The 17,591-nt window shown below is 39.5% G+C and overlaps 2 protein-coding genes across 4 annotated transcripts; one reads left to right on the top strand and one right to left on the bottom strand.

Annotated features, from left to right (window-relative positions):
• The first annotated feature begins 310 nt into the window (after positions 1 to 310).
• On the top strand, positions 311 to 4,957 carry pigb (phosphatidylinositol glycan anchor biosynthesis, class B). The gene is made up of 12 exons (XM_053439135.1): positions 311 to 745; positions 1,336 to 1,465; positions 1,687 to 1,804; positions 1,894 to 1,998; positions 2,348 to 2,478; positions 2,577 to 2,717; positions 2,802 to 2,853; positions 2,934 to 3,145; positions 4,048 to 4,112; positions 4,205 to 4,424; positions 4,509 to 4,686; positions 4,768 to 4,957. The coding sequence occupies exons 1-12, from the start codon at positions 634 to 636 to the stop codon at positions 4,879 to 4,881; spliced, it is 1,578 nt and encodes a 525-aa protein (XP_053295110.1). The 5' UTR covers positions 311 to 633; the 3' UTR covers positions 4,882 to 4,957.
• Positions 4,847 to 14,139, bottom strand: ccpg1 (cell cycle progression 1). 3 transcript variants are annotated; one of them, XM_053438930.1, is made up of 11 exons: positions 13,979 to 14,139; positions 12,693 to 12,781; positions 11,984 to 12,098; positions 11,624 to 11,709; positions 11,128 to 11,317; positions 10,900 to 10,992; positions 9,507 to 9,860; positions 8,928 to 9,043; positions 8,225 to 8,344; positions 6,806 to 8,115; positions 4,847 to 5,772 (listed from the first exon to the last, which is right to left on the bottom strand). In XM_053438930.1, the coding sequence occupies exons 2-11, from the start codon at positions 12,750 to 12,752 to the stop codon at positions 5,580 to 5,582; spliced, it is 2,637 nt and encodes an 878-aa protein (XP_053294905.1). In that variant the 5' UTR covers positions 12,753 to 12,781; positions 13,979 to 14,139; the 3' UTR covers positions 4,847 to 5,579. The 3 variants fall into 3 exon arrangements, with proteins under 3 accessions (XP_053294905.1, XP_053294970.1, XP_053295008.1); XM_053438995.1 differs by having other exon boundaries at positions 11,624 to 11,706; XM_053439033.1 differs by lacking the exon at positions 10,900 to 10,992.
• Positions 14,140 to 17,591: the final 3,452 nt, after the last annotated feature.

Here is a 17,591-nt window from a genome sequence, read left to right as displayed (position 1 = left end):
TGCTGTATTTCTCTTATTGGGGTTATTGAGATTCGTTTAAAACTAGTAATAGTAACTGAGTTATAGTTATTATTATCGTCATTGTTAATATTATTATTTCAGTCTAGGTGTCCAACGTAGGTGAAGAGATGCCCCCTCTTCATGTTAGTGCCTGAGGACCCACAGTTTTATAATTTGACCGTGTTTGACTACAGATGGAAGTGACACAACCCAAATGTTTCTGAGGCTCATAATAATAATGATAAAAATGTTTTTTTTTTTTTTTAACTCTAGAGCAGTTTTTTGTGTCAAGCTTTTATTTTGAACTCGGGAAGCATAGTTCCACCGGAAGCCGGGCTGAATGCGGAAGCGCTGAGGTCGTGGTGTGTTGTTTTGAGGTTTGCGTGAGTTTAGAGTCGTTTATATGAAAATGTTAAAGTTGAGTTGGGTTGGTTGAATAAATGAAAAGTAGGCTACAGGTGGTTCAGCCTCATCAGCGGTTATTTCACGTGTTTTGACGTGTTTATGAGGACCTGCGTGTGATTGGCTGGAGTTTATTCTCTGTCTCACTGCCTGACAGGTGATATAAACACAGAGAGAGAGAGAGAGAGACAGACAAACATAGACACACACACGCACACACAACATGTCCTGATGGAGAACATCCCAACACGTCTGAGGTTTGCCAACAAATTGGAAAATGTGAAACTGCGGAAGAGAAAATCTCAGCTGTACTTGAAGGAAGAAGAATGTCCACTGAACGATGGTGAGGCTTTTATTTTGACACATTTAACGATGAACATGAGCAATATTGATGAACTTCACATTTAATCAGACTTTATACAGGTTTAACTACTTTACAGCTCTCGTTGCACTCACCTGTTCAAGTAGGATTTTCTCACAAAACAAACTTTGATGATCTTAAACTATGACTTAATTACACGAAAGTAATAATATTAGTTGTGATTATACTAATCATATATGCTTTTTGTTACTCTTCTGTTACTTCTGTATTTTGTTATTAGAGAATATATGATAAAATAATAATTAAATAATACAACTAATACCATACCAATTATCTCTACTTAATTAGTTTACTTAATGAGTTACTTAATTTACTTTAATTGAATCTATTCACATTAATTTACAGTAACTCATTTTGTAAATTTTTCTCTACAATTTCCATTTATGTACTTTTGCTTAAGTCAGAATTTAACTGGAGGAGTTTTACCGGAAATAGAGTATTTTTACATTGTAGTATTGGTTGTGTAACTTTATAAATTAATAAAGTTTTTAAGACAGTGATAATCATCTATATGATGAAAATTACGTTGTTTTTCCCCCTGTACCCTACAGGTGAGCTTAGAGCCAAAGTTATTGGCTTTTGTGTCGCGTTCAGGGTCATCAACTGCTTCCTGGTTCAGACCAGCTTCGTCCCTGATGAGTACTGGCAGTCTCTGGAGGTTTCCCATCGTATGGTCTTCAAATATCCTTCGGGCTTAATGTCTGAGTGTGACTGTTCTGCTGTCGATTTTTAACTGTGCCCGACCAAAGTTTTTTTTACAGCCTTTCATATTTTTTATGTAAAATGCAAACATAAATGTCTATTCTGTCAAATTAAAGTTTAATACGTCAAGATAGTTACAGCTTCATCACCGATCAGATATGATTGTTATTGTTGTGCTGTTACAACCTTAACAGTCTGACCTATGGGTATCTGACCTGGGAGTGGAAGGAAGGAATAAGAGGATTCTCCTATCCACTGGTCTTTGCTTTCATATTCAAGATATTACACTTCTTTAACCTCGACTCAGTTCACCTCCTGGTTAGTTCTCATATCTCAATATGCAGACAGTTGTTTTTTGATCAGACATTTTTATGTTTTACTAAACTTGTTCCCTGCTGGCTCTGCAGAAATGGCTTCCCCGAATATTCCAAGCGCTCCTGGCGGCGTTTGCTGATGTAAAATTCTTCTTCCTCGTCCGAACACTGGAAAGTCGGGACGTTGCAAAATGGATGGTGAGCCGTGTGTCACTCACTGCACTTCACTCCAACAGAAACAGTGTAACATCTAATGCTTCATGTGCACAAGTCAGAAAATATTTTCTTTCTTTGATTTTAGGAAAAGACACAACTTCAGAAAGTGTGTTACTGTAGTGAATCATGAACACAAAAACATAAGATCATAAGTTCACCAAACATGATGTTAAGCAATACTGTAATTTTTACTATAACTGAGCCTTTAGGGTTTAGTTTGGTCTTTTCTTCTTTAGATTTCATCAGTTTATTTAGAAACGTTAACGCCGCCTCACTCATCCGATCACCTTAAAAGAGACGTTAAAACATGTCTTGCTGTTTTCATGTGCAGTTCTTCTGCCAGCTGTGCTCGTGGTTCACGTGGTTCTGCTGCACCCGGACTCTGACCAACAGCATGGAGACCACCATCACCTGTCTGGCTCTGTTTTACTTCCCTCTGCCCGGGTCCAAAACACACAGCAGGTCTTTGTTTGCTTGTTAATATCTCTTTTTTCATTTGCCCTTAATCTCCAACATAAAAAAACTGACACTCATGCCATTGGTGTTGTTTTTTTTTCCAGCAAAAAATATTTGACCCTAGTTGCCTTGGCCGTCATTTTTCGTCCCACGGTGCTTATTATCTGGTTTCCGCTGCTGATTTACCAGTTCTGGCAGGAAAAGAACAAACTGAGACTCATCACTCATGACTTCGTTCCCATTGGGTTTGTACTTTCCCTCTTAGTTTCCACTTCAACTACATTTTCTCCTCCTTTCTTGATTACACTTTTGTTTCGTCGTATTTCCAGGGCCTTGGCTTTGGTGATTTCAACAGTGATTGACTGTGTGTTCTATGAAAAGGTAAAACTTCAAAAACGTATCCACTAGCTGCCGCTCATGAAGTCAAACTCTTTGTACCAGTTGCTCTCTGTGTTTTCCAGTGGACCGTGGTGCAGTTCAACTTTCTGAAGTTTAACATCTTTCACGGTGTGGCTGATTTCTACGGCTCTCAACCCTGGCACTGGTACTTCACTCAGGGCTTCGCCGTCGTCATCGGCCCTCATCTTCCCCTCTTTCTTCACGGCTGCACCCTCGCCTTCAGAAGATACAAAATCCTGTTGGCAGCAGTCGTGTGGACCGTTGTGGTTTACAGGTAAAATGATAAATTGTTTGTTCACGTTCATCGGCTTGAATTTATAAACTTACACTTAAGAATAAATAAGATAATTTTGTCTTCAAATGCCCAGTTTACATTCTTAAAAAATCCTCCCGTCTTGATTGATTTTTTTCCACAAAAGCACAATAGATTTACTGTGTAGTTTTGTTTATTTGTGTAAAAAAGTAATAACTGTACTGCTGGTTTGTTTCCACTCAGTTCAAGATATTCCTTCCTCAAAAGCATATAAGGCTTATCCCCTTTTGGATAAGGTAGAAACGTGTATTTGTTCACATCCATGTTTACTGACTTGCAGTCTTCTTCTGGCCTTCGCTGGACCATTGTTGTCTTTCATTACCGTCACCTGTCACTCAGTGGAGCCATGTGAAACACATGATTGTTTGTAGTGTGACCAAAAACAAACAAAATTGAGACCCACACGTTCAAATAATACACTTTTACGCTGCTAGTGGTCATAAACTACACAAGGTGCCTTCAAAGGTTGTGTGAAGGATTTAGCAGCATTTAGTGGTGATGTTGTAAATTGCAACTAAATACCACTCCTCACCCTCCCATTGTGAGCACTGAGGAGAATCTACAGTGGCCCTCAGGTAACATCCATTCTGGGCTACTGTAGAAACATGGTGGTGGTGAAGCAGGTTTGCTCCTGATGTAGATATCAAAGGCTCATTCTTGAGTTACGAAAACATAATGATAATTAGTTTCAGGTGATGCTAGACAAATGAAAACAATAATTGTATTTCATTCAGTTTTTATGGATAGAGCCTCTAAATCCTGCACACTGGACCTTTAAGGGCATATGCTGTTATGAGCAGGAGGATGAGTAGTTCCTGGTTTATTCTCCACAAACAAACTTGATCTTGACTCCTTTGTGTCAGTTTGCTTCCTCACAAGGAGTTCAGGTTCATCTATCCTGTGCTGCCTTTCTGTATGATCTTCTGTGGTAAGTGCCCACTTTCATTTTTAAATCATTTGACTGGATTTACAGTCATATGTGGGTTTAATCCAAGGTTCTCTGTTTCACCTCCACATCAGGGATGTCTTTGGCTCATTTAAAGTCGTGGCGTCGATATGCAGCGTTCGCCTTGTTCGTGTCCAACCTGGTTCCAGCTCTCTACACCGGCCTGATCCACCAACGAGGAACTCTGGATGTCATGAGCCACCTCCAAACACTCTGTGATGCCGGCGGCGTGTCGTCGCCTCCGCAGCCGGACGTCCTCTTCCTCATGCCCTGTCACTCAACACCTTACTACAGGTAACACGTGATATTTAGGAGTTATTGTATGGATGAAATTATGATCATATATAAACAGCAGCTGATGGTTCTCTCTCCTTGCAGCCACGTCCACTGCCCCATAAACATGAGGTTTCTCGAGTGTCCTCCGGATCTCGGAGAGGACGGGTACGTCGATGAAGCAGACCGATTCTACGAGGACCCTCTTCACTGGCTCAGAACGTCGTTTCCATATAAATCCTCTCTTCCCACTCACCTGGTTTTCTTTGATGTATTGGAAAAGGTGAAATATTAACTCATATTTCTGCATGTAGATATTTATGCTTCACTTCACAGTTGCTAACACGTTTTTTTGTTGTTGTAGGAAATCTCAGTGTTTTTAAAAGGGAACGACTTTTTGAGGACGACAGAAATATTCCACACTCAGTTTCCTGAGGGAAGAGTTGGAGGAAGCATCTTTATTTATGAAAGGCACTGACAAACACTGCAGCAACGGAAAGTCCTCTCAGAGAATATTGTATTGATTTGATATTGAAATAAATATTTTTGACTCTGATGTCGTCATGAATCATCACTTGTCAGATTTGTCAGATGTGTGTGTTTTAATTGTTTCTAATTAAATTTGGCGTGAAATATTTATTTTCTTTCACCTAACCTACTAAAGTAAAGTAAAAGTTCCAGGCGCAGTTAAAACAAGCTTACGGTGGAATGTAAGAAAACAGCCTTTTAACTCTGAAAGGAAGTTAAAACCAATTCACACAACACAGTTTTTGTAGCAGCAAATTAAAACAACTATATGACTGTACATGGGAAGGATCCTCAATGTGGATGTTGATTTTCCATTTGGTTAATAAAGCACAATAAATACTTTCTGCTTAATATTTAGAAACAAAGGTGCTGTGGTTGACGAGGAGCATCAGTGGTGGTTCAGCATTAAATCCTGGAAATTAAGTGTTTAACATTTGTAAAATTTTAACCAATGTTACAAATGTGCAGATGACACATCTGTCATTCAAACCTAATGATGACTTCACTAATCGCAGTCAGCTCCAGGACGTTCAGTAGCATTAAAAAAGTTAACATTGTGCAAACTTGCAAAAAAAAGAGACTTTGCATCTTAATACAAAAAGAAAAACGAGAATCTGCAACAATAACAACGAACCAGCTGAGATGTTTTCAGTACTTGGGATCAAACGGCAGCGGACCCAGTTCTATTTTGACATCAGCCATGTGTCTGTCTGTGTTTCTTCCTGATCGGCTCCACTTGCGTTCACTCTGTGCTCGGGCTCTGGCTTTCTGCTGCTTACGTTGATGATGCTTTGACCGGGTCTCCTCCTTTGAGTCTGCGTCAGGTCCTTCAAATGGCCCGCTGTGGGAATCCAACACAAAACATGAACATTAGAGTTAAACTCATGATCACCCACAAGCTTCAGCTTGATTATGGATGAAAACAGGGGCAGTCATAACTTAGAGTTTTTAAGACCTTTTTAGATTCCACTGAAAACCACCTCGTTGATCTCCCTTGTCCCAAGTTTTAAAGACTTTTGACACAGTACAGTTTGCTGTATAAGCACATCCTGGCACTGACTGTAACCACCACGAGTACATGTATCATTGTCGAGCTGCCTGTCATTATCCTGCATTTCTCCATGTTCATAAACTATTTGTAGGCTGGATAGAAAAGCAAGTTTAATACATACACTTAACCAGAACCAACAATCCCAGGACTACTACTTTATTTCTACAGTCGAGCAGAGTTGAGAACCCAGCTAAGCGAAGTGACCTGTGGAGGTGACGTGCCTTTGGGAAAGAAAAAAGTACCCCCATCCAATTTGAATTTAAGACAGATCTGACACCACCTTGTTAATAGTAATTTATAATTTGTTAATTATGAACCAACATTTCAAATTATTCAAATATTTTAGTCCTGAAAATTATCATTTTAAAATCATAATGTGACAGAAGGGTCAGTGACTCAAAGTCATAAGGTAGAGCCGGTTGTCCACTGACCAGTAGGTCGATGGTTCGATCCCCAGCTCCTCCAATGCGCATGCGGAAAAGTCTTAGGGTAAGAAACTGAAAACCAATTGTCTGTGTGTGATTGACGTGTGATGGAAGAATGCTGCATATAAAAGTGCTGTATAAATGTGTGTGTGGGGGAAATTATGAGTGTGCAAAGAAATGTGGTTCTTATTACAGGCCAGTAAGGCCACTTACCAATTTAAAGTTGTTTGTTTTTCCCACATCAGTATCAGGTTATGTTTTTTCATTTCAAGGGGAAATTCCTGTATGTGTAATGTGTAAAGGTCTTCTGAAAAAAATCGGAGCTGGGCATGAATAACTTTGCTCTTTGACTTGTTGTAAGAAAATACAGTTTGTCAACATGGCTAAAGGAGACGTACCTCGGTCTATAGCGTTTTGTGTAAATCTCTCCGAAGAGGTGCCTGTAGACAAAGTCGTCCAGGTCTCCGAACGTGTCATCGTGGAGCCCTTGGTACTCGTGCATATCCGCCAGATAGTCCTCCACACTGCTGACGAAGTCTGTGAAGAGCATCTGGTCGTGGATGAACACCCCGTTGTGGAAGAAGTTGTTGACGAACAGCTCCAGCTCTTTCCAGTGGTGGAAGTGATCGACCTCCTGCTGCAGGAAGCTCTGCAGCAGCTGGTGGAACTCGTCTGCTTTGATCGGCTCCATGGCTTTGTTGAAGAGACTCATGGACTCCTGGTAAGCGCAGTCGAAAACCCCTGAGCAGCCTTTCAGGTTGGCTTTCTGGCTGCTCGGACCTTGATCTTCATGCACTTTATGCTCGTATTTGCGAGTGTTGTGGCTGCTGTGGTAGAAATCGTCAGTTTGGTGCGCCTGTCTGTGATGAGGCTTGTTTGATCTGTGTTGCCATGACTCTTTTGAGTTCCTCTCATCACGTCTCTTGGTATAAAAGCCTCTGGCCTTGTTGATGAGAGTCGAAGCTGAATCCTTGAAGTTTCGGAAAGTTGATTTGACAGAATCTGAAAACTTCCTCAGGTTCAAATTCACGGCCTGTTTTGCTTTTTTTATCTGCTCTTTGTGGTGGTGGACAAACTCCTTGGTGGAGTTTTTCACAGCATCAAATGTCTCTTTTACTTTCCCTGCCATGCCCTTTTTAGGTTTCTTCACTTTGGACTCTGTGTCTCCTTTGGCTCGTTCTTCTTTGGTCTCCAGGTACAGCCTCTCCCACAGGTCAGAGCGCTGTTGTTCGAAGCTCAGTCTCTCCTCCAGCTCCAGCAGCCGTGACTGTAGCTCCTCTCCCTCTGACCCAGCCTCCTTTCCAGCTACGGGGATTTGACTTCTCAGAAGATTCAGCTCTCTCCTCAGCTCATCTGTCACCTTCCTCTCCTTGTCGAGCTTCTTCCTCAGTGTCTGAGCTTCAGCCTTTAATCCTTCCCTCTGGACGTGGATGTTTCGGATCTGCTGCTTCTCCTCTTCCAGCTGCTCCTCCAGCCTCTGGTTTTCTGACAGCAGCGAGTCAGCTCCAGCTCCCATCGTCTCCAGATCACTGATCTTGGAGCGCAGGTTCCTTAGCTCCTCCTGTAAAGTGGACAAAGACTTTTCCCCACGTGCCAGAGAGCTTTTCAGCTGCTGGTTTTCAGCTGCCAGCTTCTGCTGCTGTGCCACAACGTTGGTCTTCTCCTCAGCCTTCTGATGCAGCAACATCTGCAGGTCCTTTCTCTGGGCCTTAATGGGAAAAATAAAGTGACGGCTTTTAAAGTGGTGTTTACACTGTTTAATGATAACATTTGCATATGTGTTATGTTACAAAAGCTATACATTAAATTCAGGTTACCTGAATGTGCTTCTGTTTAATGTTGATCTCCTGATTCTCTTTCTTCAACTTCTCAATCACGTCTGTGAGCAGTGAAATCATGTTTTGCTCATCCAGGTTTTTCAGGTTTTCCTTCTGAGCCTGAGAAAGAGAGAGAAAGAAAAAGGTAATGATCAATTACAATAATAATAATAATAGTAAATGATTTATATAGCACAATTCAAAACTTAGTTACAAGGTGAAAATATGAATTCAGTATTTGAGAAAGAAGGTAAAAAAAAACTTCATTACAACCTTCACATGTATTCTTTGTTTATTCTATATCAGAAAAGTGGAACATGGGTTTTCAAGTAACTAAATTATTTCTAGATACTTGTCCAATACACAGTAAGCACACTCTAATAATGATGTTATAACTTCCTCTAATCTAATACAACATGATAAACTACATCCTCAAGAATGACTAGAAGTAAAACTACACCTCTCTGACAAATATGAACAGTAAGAAAAAAATGCAGATAAAAGGTTGGATTTATTAGTGATGTATTATAAGGGCTGTGCGAACAGCTTCTATATTACTGGTCACTGTCTATTTTTTTCTGGTTGAAAGAGCAAGTAATTTATGAAAAGCTGTCGGATGCATTGTACCGAATGAGTTATTGACTCTTTCTGTAAAATCCATGATAAATAAATGTATTATTGTTTAAGCAGTGATGTCACTGACCTGGTTTGTCAGAGGTTGTTCTCGAACATGCTGATGAAGCAGATCTCTCACACCATCGAGCTCATTCACTCCGATGTTCTTCACTATTTTCCGTCTTTCTTGAATCTGGACTGTGCCTGTGACATTTGTAACACAACAAATCATTTACATACAAAGCTAAATGTAATTATTTGCATGCAAGATAATAAATTACTGTTGGGTTAAATCTAAATGTGGTGAAGCAGCAGTCTGCAGTGATCTATGACGTCTATAAAGTCAGAAGCACAGTTATGAGGAACTGTTGAAAGTTCACATAAACACTGTGGTTCCCACCAAAGATAAGAACCTCTGAGGCTTCTCCTGTAGCTGCTTTTAACACACAACTGAGGAAAAGCTGTAAAAACTCTAAAATTAGTGCAACAAGGAAAACATCTCATCTGAAGGACACAGGGTCCGAGCCTAATGTATAGAAATGTGATCTTTCACAGATGACTGAGAACTGCAAATAAATTCTGCTTACTGGAGATTTAAAAGCATGAATATTCTCTACATTAACAATAACAAAGGTGAAATCTTCTAAGCCCATTGTAAACTTCTTACCATAGAATTGACCAAAGCTCATGATGAAAGCTATGAGGAGGGCGAGCAGGATACACTTGTTGAGGACGCTGCTGCCCTGACCCTGCATTCCAACATCCACAGCAGATCCAACTTCAGCCGGCTCCTCCTCCTCGTCCTCCTCTTGCTGCTTCTCCTCTTTGTCCACGTCTTCCTCCATCTCCTCACTCGGACCAGACTCCAGTGCCTCCTCTTCCTCCTCCTCCTCAGGCTCCGTCACAATGCTCGAGGTATTCTTCCTCACCCTTCGTCTTCGTATAATATTACTGGGGCTCTGTCCTACCTCGTCCTCACTGCTGCTCGAGTTGGTCACTGCCGGCTGCTGCACCGGGAAAACTACAGAAAAATACACACAGTTACGTTTGCAGTGATAATATGAAATAAAATTGATTTTCACAAAGAGGTGCACACAAAATTAACAGCCTCAGAAAGCAAGCACATGTGATGCTACACATGCACATAAAAACATATTAATACTTTACTCACTCTTTATCTATACTTGTGTTCATGTTTTTTTTTTAATGCATTCAAGGAAGAGTTCAACATTTTGGATAACATGCTTAATTTTTCTAAAGATTTGTTTACATTCTTTAAACATAAAGAATGTCACGTTAATTAGTGAGCTATATATGAGCTGGTACGTGGGTTTTGTTATCATGCTCACTACTGTCCCCTGCCTTCAGACTTTATGCTCAGCTCAGCTAATAGGCCGATAACTGTTGTTCAGATCTTTTTCTGGCACAATTAGCCGTCAAAGCTTAACAGAGCTTTATCCGCTCATCTATAGCGTACTGATAGAACATTGGTGACCATTTTCTTATCTAAAAACCTGAAAAAGGAGCAAAAAGGCCTATTTTCCAAAGTGTTGAAATAATCCTTTAAGCATCATATGGAACACAACATTTAGAAATATTAAGACAAAAGAATAATCCTGAATAAAATAGGTTTACTGGACGGTTTGTTGCTGCTGGTTATCTTTGTTCTCCAAAACACACAAAATGCATTAAAAAAATTACTTCAATAATCTGCTCAGAGATAAAGTGTCTTACAAAAATGTTTTCTGCCCTTGAGTGTACATCAGGTTTATCGGCCCATCATTTTAATGGGAATTAACCACTATATGATGGTGTATATAACTTTGTAAATTAATGAAATATCTATTTTAGTCAGTCAGAGCTACAAAGACAAACACTCATGCACACCCGTGGAGAAACTGTGAGCTGTGAAGAAACCACTCGTGACTTCTTCTGTGGCGGAACATGCTTTAAATGCACACATCTTTGACCAGCATGTGTTCAGCAGCAGGATTAGGTCTGTGAATCTCTGAGCAAGCTTAGCATTATATTAGATTCACTCTAGTTGCACATCTGGCCACCTGCATGAGAGCGGCCTCCAGTGAGCTTGCTCCGCAGATGGTAGCCTAACTTCACCAAACTCTGTGGAAGTATCCAGTGACTCATCATCAAACCTGTTTTGGCGATGTAGGAAATGGGCAGAGGAAGAATTATGTTGTGTTGATGTTTGGAATTTCTCCTTTTTTACAGTGAGTGGCAGTAAAATATGTTTGCCAAAGATAACAAGAGGATAAGTGAATGTGTTGTACCGGTCTCTGTAGCAGTGAAGGCGTACTGGCTGCTGCAGGATGTGCCGAGGTAAAACTCTGCGTTGGCAGCTACCTCCTCCTCCCCGTCTGCGTGCTCGTCCTCCTTCAAGTCTCCCAGAGTCACGATGTCAGAGTGATCACTAAAAGTCAACAGAGTCACAGGCTCTTTCCCCTCAGCGCCATCTCTGTCCTGCAGAACACACAGAGAGCAGCAACAAAGTGGTTGTAGATGCTAATTAGACATTTCACAAATTTGTTATATGAAGTACAATAGAAAAATGTGATTGATAAATGTGTCTTTCAATCCACACAAATATCAAACAATTTAAACACACAAAACAATTTCACAAATTCTCATATCACAACATGAACATTTTTAATTATTTATTTTTCATTTGTATATCATGAAAATACTTTTTTATTTATTTATTTGAGTCTAATTTCTTTCTAAATTATTTATAAAAATGACTTGCAGGATATTTTAAGGTCTTCTCACCTCAGAGACAAGCAGTGTCTCATCTTCTGTTCGTTCTTCCAGTGTATCATCAAGTAAATCAGCACCTCTCTCTTCATCACACCCTGCTGAAATGTATAGAGTTATAGTTGCTATGACTAGTGTCAGAGATATTAAATCATACATATATACTCATCATAATTAGAGTCCCTAAACATTAATCTGTCAATTAATGTCTTGATTAACTGTAAAAATAGTGAAAATAAATCCCTATCATAATCTCTCTGACATATTCAATGTCTTTTTTTTCCAAAAAACAGCTCAGAAACCAGATAATTCACAATAATTATATTGGACAAACTTCTCCTAAATCAGTAAGTTATATGATAGAGTTTGTCCCACCTGTTGCAGAGGCTTGTGTGACCTGAAGCTCTGCTTTCTCCACCGGAGGGCGCTCTAGCAGCTGGGCTCCATATTCCACTGCAGCCTCCAGCCCCAACGCCTCGATATCTGAGCCCTGTAAACAAAGTGAACCACCATTGAGTCTGGCCATGATGCAGTAATATCTTCTCTGGTTCAGATTAACAACCTCTACTTTAGTATGTACTCTAACAATAGATGGTATTAAGCAAGATCATGTGACCCGCTTGTTTGATTGTAAACAGAAAGACTCCCAACAGTATGAATGACATTGTCAACAGAGGCTGAACAAACATCAGGTGGCCGCCAGGATGCTCCCGGCAATCAGTGTAAAAGTTTCATCAGCCAAACATTGACCCATTTACAGGCACCACCATCAAGAAGTGGATTCTCAGTGACAGAATAACAGGGGAAATAAAATCAGTAACTTAATTTTTAACAGCCAATGCAAAGATTTTAATGAAAAGTAAGTCTTCAATTTCAAAATTTCAGCTACAAGACTTGTCTCTATTCAAGATTACAAAGGTCAGTGCATGTGCTCATAAGAAATCAGTCTCCAATGAAGAAGAGACATCGTTCCTCAGAGGAGTATTAGAGGTAAACCGATTTTTTTTAGTTTTTTTGTTACTTATACAGTAATAATCGAATGGAAAAAGCAGAGATGAGGAGTGAAGAAAAAAAAGGTTGATACCTCATTACTGATAATGGTCCAGCCACAGGATGACTCAGCATCACTTGATGTCTCTGACATTTCTGGTGGTTGTCAGCAACAGATAGTAACTACAGCAGATGAGGTTGTAAAGTAAAATGTGTTAAATTCAGTAAGCAAGTTTAAGCAAATAAAAAAACAAGGACATTTCATCTATACAAACTTACCTGTGCCCATATGTAGGATACTGATGTATAAAAACAACATTAACTTGTTTCAGGACTTGCTTGTATATTCTCAACTACACACATACTCTTCATAATAAACTTAAATAATGGCTTTGACCATGGTCCGCTTTGTTCCAGTAAAGTGTTACACTATAGTCAACAATTCAGGCTATATGTTTAATATATTAAGAGATTTAACTATCATTAATATAACATGGTATTATCCTTGTTGTTGTGGTAATGTCGAATAGGAAGTGTAGCACATCTATAAGCAGCTCTATAGCAGCTTTGTTGGATACCCGCTATATCTCTCTTTTTCTACATCATCCAACTCTCCTGGAAACAATGACACTGACATCAGGAGAAAACCAACAGACCTAAACCAGGCTGCCTGTTTCTGTTCACTGGAAACAATAGTGGGTTAGTTAGTGCAACAATTACACAGAGATACAGTTTACGCACCATCAATCCTGTTTAATTGAATTTAAAGTTCTAGCTTTTTTAATCAAGCTTTTAATTCAGCATAAGTTTGTCTTATGATTATGTTCTTTCCTATGATTGATTTTTCTTTTTACACTTATCTTCTGTGCATTTCCTTTTCTATTAATTCAAATTGATTTTATCCACTTCTGTGTGGCCTTCGTTTCCCAGGACTGTGAAGGTCTTTGGCTCAACTATTGTTGTTTTTAACGTGTAAAATAAACACATCTGTTTACTTTAGAGCAATAAATGAGTTGAATTCATTTTAATATTAAGCATCACTGTGACGGAAGACAACACAGTGGTTCTTTCACACCCTGTGGGTGTGTCGCCCTCTAGCGGGGGCAGCAGCAGCTAACAGGAGATGCGGCCTGGCTGGATTCAGACATTTGCTTTAACAACAGACATGTTAGCGTCAGTGAGCCGAAGCGAACCGTAGCATCGCTTCTTAACGTTAACTAAAGCTGTACCGCGGTGGTTTATCGGTTAGTTAACTAGTTTAACAGGCTGGTTGCTAACGCCTCTAAGCGACTAGACACAGCCGCGTCGACCACGTCCGCCATCTTAACCCACATTTAAAACGAGCTTCGTTCGGAAGCATAGAGAAGTGGCTGAACTCACCGGTGTTTGCGCCAGAAACGCAGCAGCTGTTGTTGCATCCACCTCCAGAGTTGTTGCAGTCTACCCGACTATCCTCCTACAACCCACCGGAGCCGGGAAATGTAGTTTTACATGTTCGCATTTGAACACCACCTCAAAGCCTTCAACCGAAGTCTACAAACTACATTTCCCAGAGGCCTGCGCGGTGGACAAACTGGCTCGGAGAGGGGGAGCTGCGAAAAAAGAAAACATAAACAAGGAAGCGTGACAACGCAGCAGAGTTAACGAGGGAGAGAAGACATGAAAAATCACTCAGTCATGGGTTGTTGTTCGGGTTGTGTTAGCAGAGGGCTTTAAATAGCAATTAAAAAAAAAAAAAAAGTGTCCGTGTCCGACGGGAAACACGTGGCGGTCATTGTTTTGACCAGTCTCTCAAACTCACCAGATGAAAGGATCCACCTGAAATGCTGCTTAACCTGTCGATAAAGTTCAGTAACTGTCAATCAAGCCTGTGGAGTGATTTATTGTTTAACATCTGTGTAACTAGTGCGTCTGCAGCCTTCAACAAAACCAGCACATGTTCTATACAAATCTTTGTGAGCCGGATACAGAGGCACGTACGGGAAAAATGTGCCGCTTACTAAATCTACGGTACAATATATAAAAAATGGCAAAACAACAGTATCAAAGCACCAATTTTGTCTTTAAAGCAACTTTATAGCAACTCTAAAGTAACTTTTACAGAGCAACAGCGCCATCTGCAGGCCAACATGGCGATTAGTTATGTATAGGGCTTCCTGCATGAGCAACGATCACATGTAGGTGATTCTTTTTAAGTGGAACAACTCCTGCAGCAAATAGACATTAAAAATAAATTAGAAATTCCACAGCTTTCATGCTCTTTTGTGTTTTTTCACTAATAACCCACTATCAGACATATAATCTAATATCAATACATTCTGGATTCAAATGTCCTGAAGTCAGCAGAGAAAGTGAAACTAAAAAGAAGCTGCAGGCCTCGACAACAGGACAATGGACAAAGGCCGACATTAAAATCCACCAAGAACACAATACAGGCTTAAGTGATCATTTCTACTGTTGAACATGAGGCTGTTGCCTCGGCCACCACATTCCTATAGAGCAGATTTTTTCCTGGCCAAATAAAAGTTTAATATCTTGGACAAAGGCGATTAACAGGTGTCACTTTGTTATATTTTTTTATAGGGAAGATGTCAAAGGACCGAGAATCGGGAATAAACGGAATAAATAATGAGTACATAACATTTTGGATTAAGGAATAATTCAAGTAAAAAATGTACAGTGTATTCATAAGTATGTTTTTTATTTTAAGCAGCACAACAACTAAACAGGTCTTGTAAAAAAAGATGAATGCATACAAAAAGTGTTACTCTTTTCATTTGTGTACTTTATTATTTAAACTGAGATTCAGACTTTTCATAATTTGCCACTTTCTAAAAATCTCCTAGCTAGACATTTTTGGCAAAAAGAAAACAAAAACTTGCAAGTTATTTTGCTGACAAAGACAAACTGACAAAATATAACAAGAAACATAATAATTACAAAAAGTTACATTCAATTTTCAAGAGAAGACACCTGCTTCTCTTGAGGGAGGAGCAGCTGTGGGTCCCCCTGAGTTTGACTGTAAATGACCCACAGCGCTTCACCGTACATTATTTTAACTCAACATTACTGCAGTAGGAAGAACAAAGAGCCAGTCGGCTCATACACAGACGAGACTGTGTTGTATCCCTTTAAATTCAAATGCTCGAACAGGAACACAATTCAAACATAACACCATTCCTGAAATGAAAGGCAACAGGAGAACATCCTGGTTCCATCTCAGTCTCACAGACAATAATGACAAAGTGTATTTCATCTGTACCGACAACGGAATATGAAATAATTAAAAACCTGAGTTATCACTTCTGTATCTGTATAGGCTGCACGAGGCCCAACCAGAGTCTGTACTCCACTACAGCTGTAGTTCTTGTGGGGAAGGAAGTCAGCATCTTATCCCAGGTAAAATACTTCACATCACATGGACATAGTGTCTTTGGTTCACACACTAAGCATGAGTGTCATTTTCAGATTCTGGATTGATGAACCACACCGATAATATGAATACATTACAGGGTTTGAGTTAGAAAGGAAATGTTAATCCTTCTTTTCAAGATAAAAATCATCCACTATATCAAAAATCCATTTTATCTTCGAAAACAATTGATTTTTAAAAGAGCCAAACTTGATTTTGTGGAAATTCATGATTAAGAATCGCAGAGTTTTGTTTTCCTCCTGCGTTCCTGGAGTACAACACATGATACTGTCGTAAAATGAGTAAGAGAACACTGGAATTGACAACATTTCACACAAAGGTAGGATGCTTTACAACGAATCTCTTGCCAATATGCAACGGTGACCTTATAAAAAAAAATCTCTGGTTTACATTGTTTGCTTCTCAAAAAAAGAAAGAAAGCTAAAAACTGATTGTGTCACATCTCAGCCCAAACGTTTCCTCTGATTGAATCCTCTGCAGGATCCTCTGATTAAAAATACAGCATTGTGAAAACACACGTACATCCACTGACCTTTCTGAAATCTCTCATATGCAATACAATCATTAAAAACTGCAATCATTACCATTTGTGACATCGTAAAGGATAGTCTTTTTTCAAATAAAAACATAAAATCTGAATAATAGAATCATATGCTTCATAGATTGATTGTTTAAAATGTACTTTATATATAGCTCTAAATACAAACTTTAATATCATCTTAATAATTATGTTAAATTTATTTTTCACTCATTCACAAGTTGAAAAATCAGTGGGTGCACATTTACACATGACTGCACTGTTGCAACACAGACTACTATCAATATAATATATTGTATTTAATGCTTATTATTTTGAGCTACAATGTACAGATGTCTGCTTGCAACAGTTTGAGGAACTCTGCGAGAGGATCATTTGGTTTGTGTGCATAAGATTGATTATTAATTGTCACTCCATCGTCATTAAGTGCCCGTGAATCCTGCTGGCACTCTCCCAGAGATTTAACCCGCAACTCTCTACTCTCATTTTGTCGCAGATCAAGGCCACTAATGTGCAAGGCTTCGTTTGTGGAGCAGCACTTCAACTGATCTCCAAGGCAGCGAGGAAAATCTTTGGTCGAATGTGTTCTGATTATTTCACCACTCCTCAGTAACCTTCTGCAAGAGATTAGTTGAGAGACTTAAATAAACTTGGGTAGCAAACAACTCTTTGGGTAAATAGCATCACCGTCACCGCTGCACATTGGCTGATAACATAAAACTACTTGGCAGACAAGTGCTAATCTTCATCTACTCTACACCAAAGCAAAAATACTACTTGGAACAGAACTACAATGTGTACTCGGTAGTCCATATCTTCTAACAAAAATATAGATTTTTCATGGTGTTCATTCAATTCTTCACTTTAATCTCTGATGAAACACTTTCCATTGCCTTTTTTTTGTAAAATCCTTCTTCATGTGATGCATCATCACGTGGAGCATCTCCCTCAGAGAGATTAGGCTTTGGTTTCAGCCTCTGAGGGGCTTTTTCCACATTAAGGCCAATTGTAAAGCTTTTCTG

This window comes from Pleuronectes platessa, chromosome 1, assembly GCF_947347685.1.
Source record: "Pleuronectes platessa chromosome 1, fPlePla1.1, whole genome shotgun sequence".
Taxonomy (NCBI): domain Eukaryota; kingdom Metazoa; phylum Chordata; class Actinopteri; order Pleuronectiformes; family Pleuronectidae; genus Pleuronectes; species Pleuronectes platessa.
This window is presented reverse-complemented; position numbering and strand designations above follow the sequence as displayed.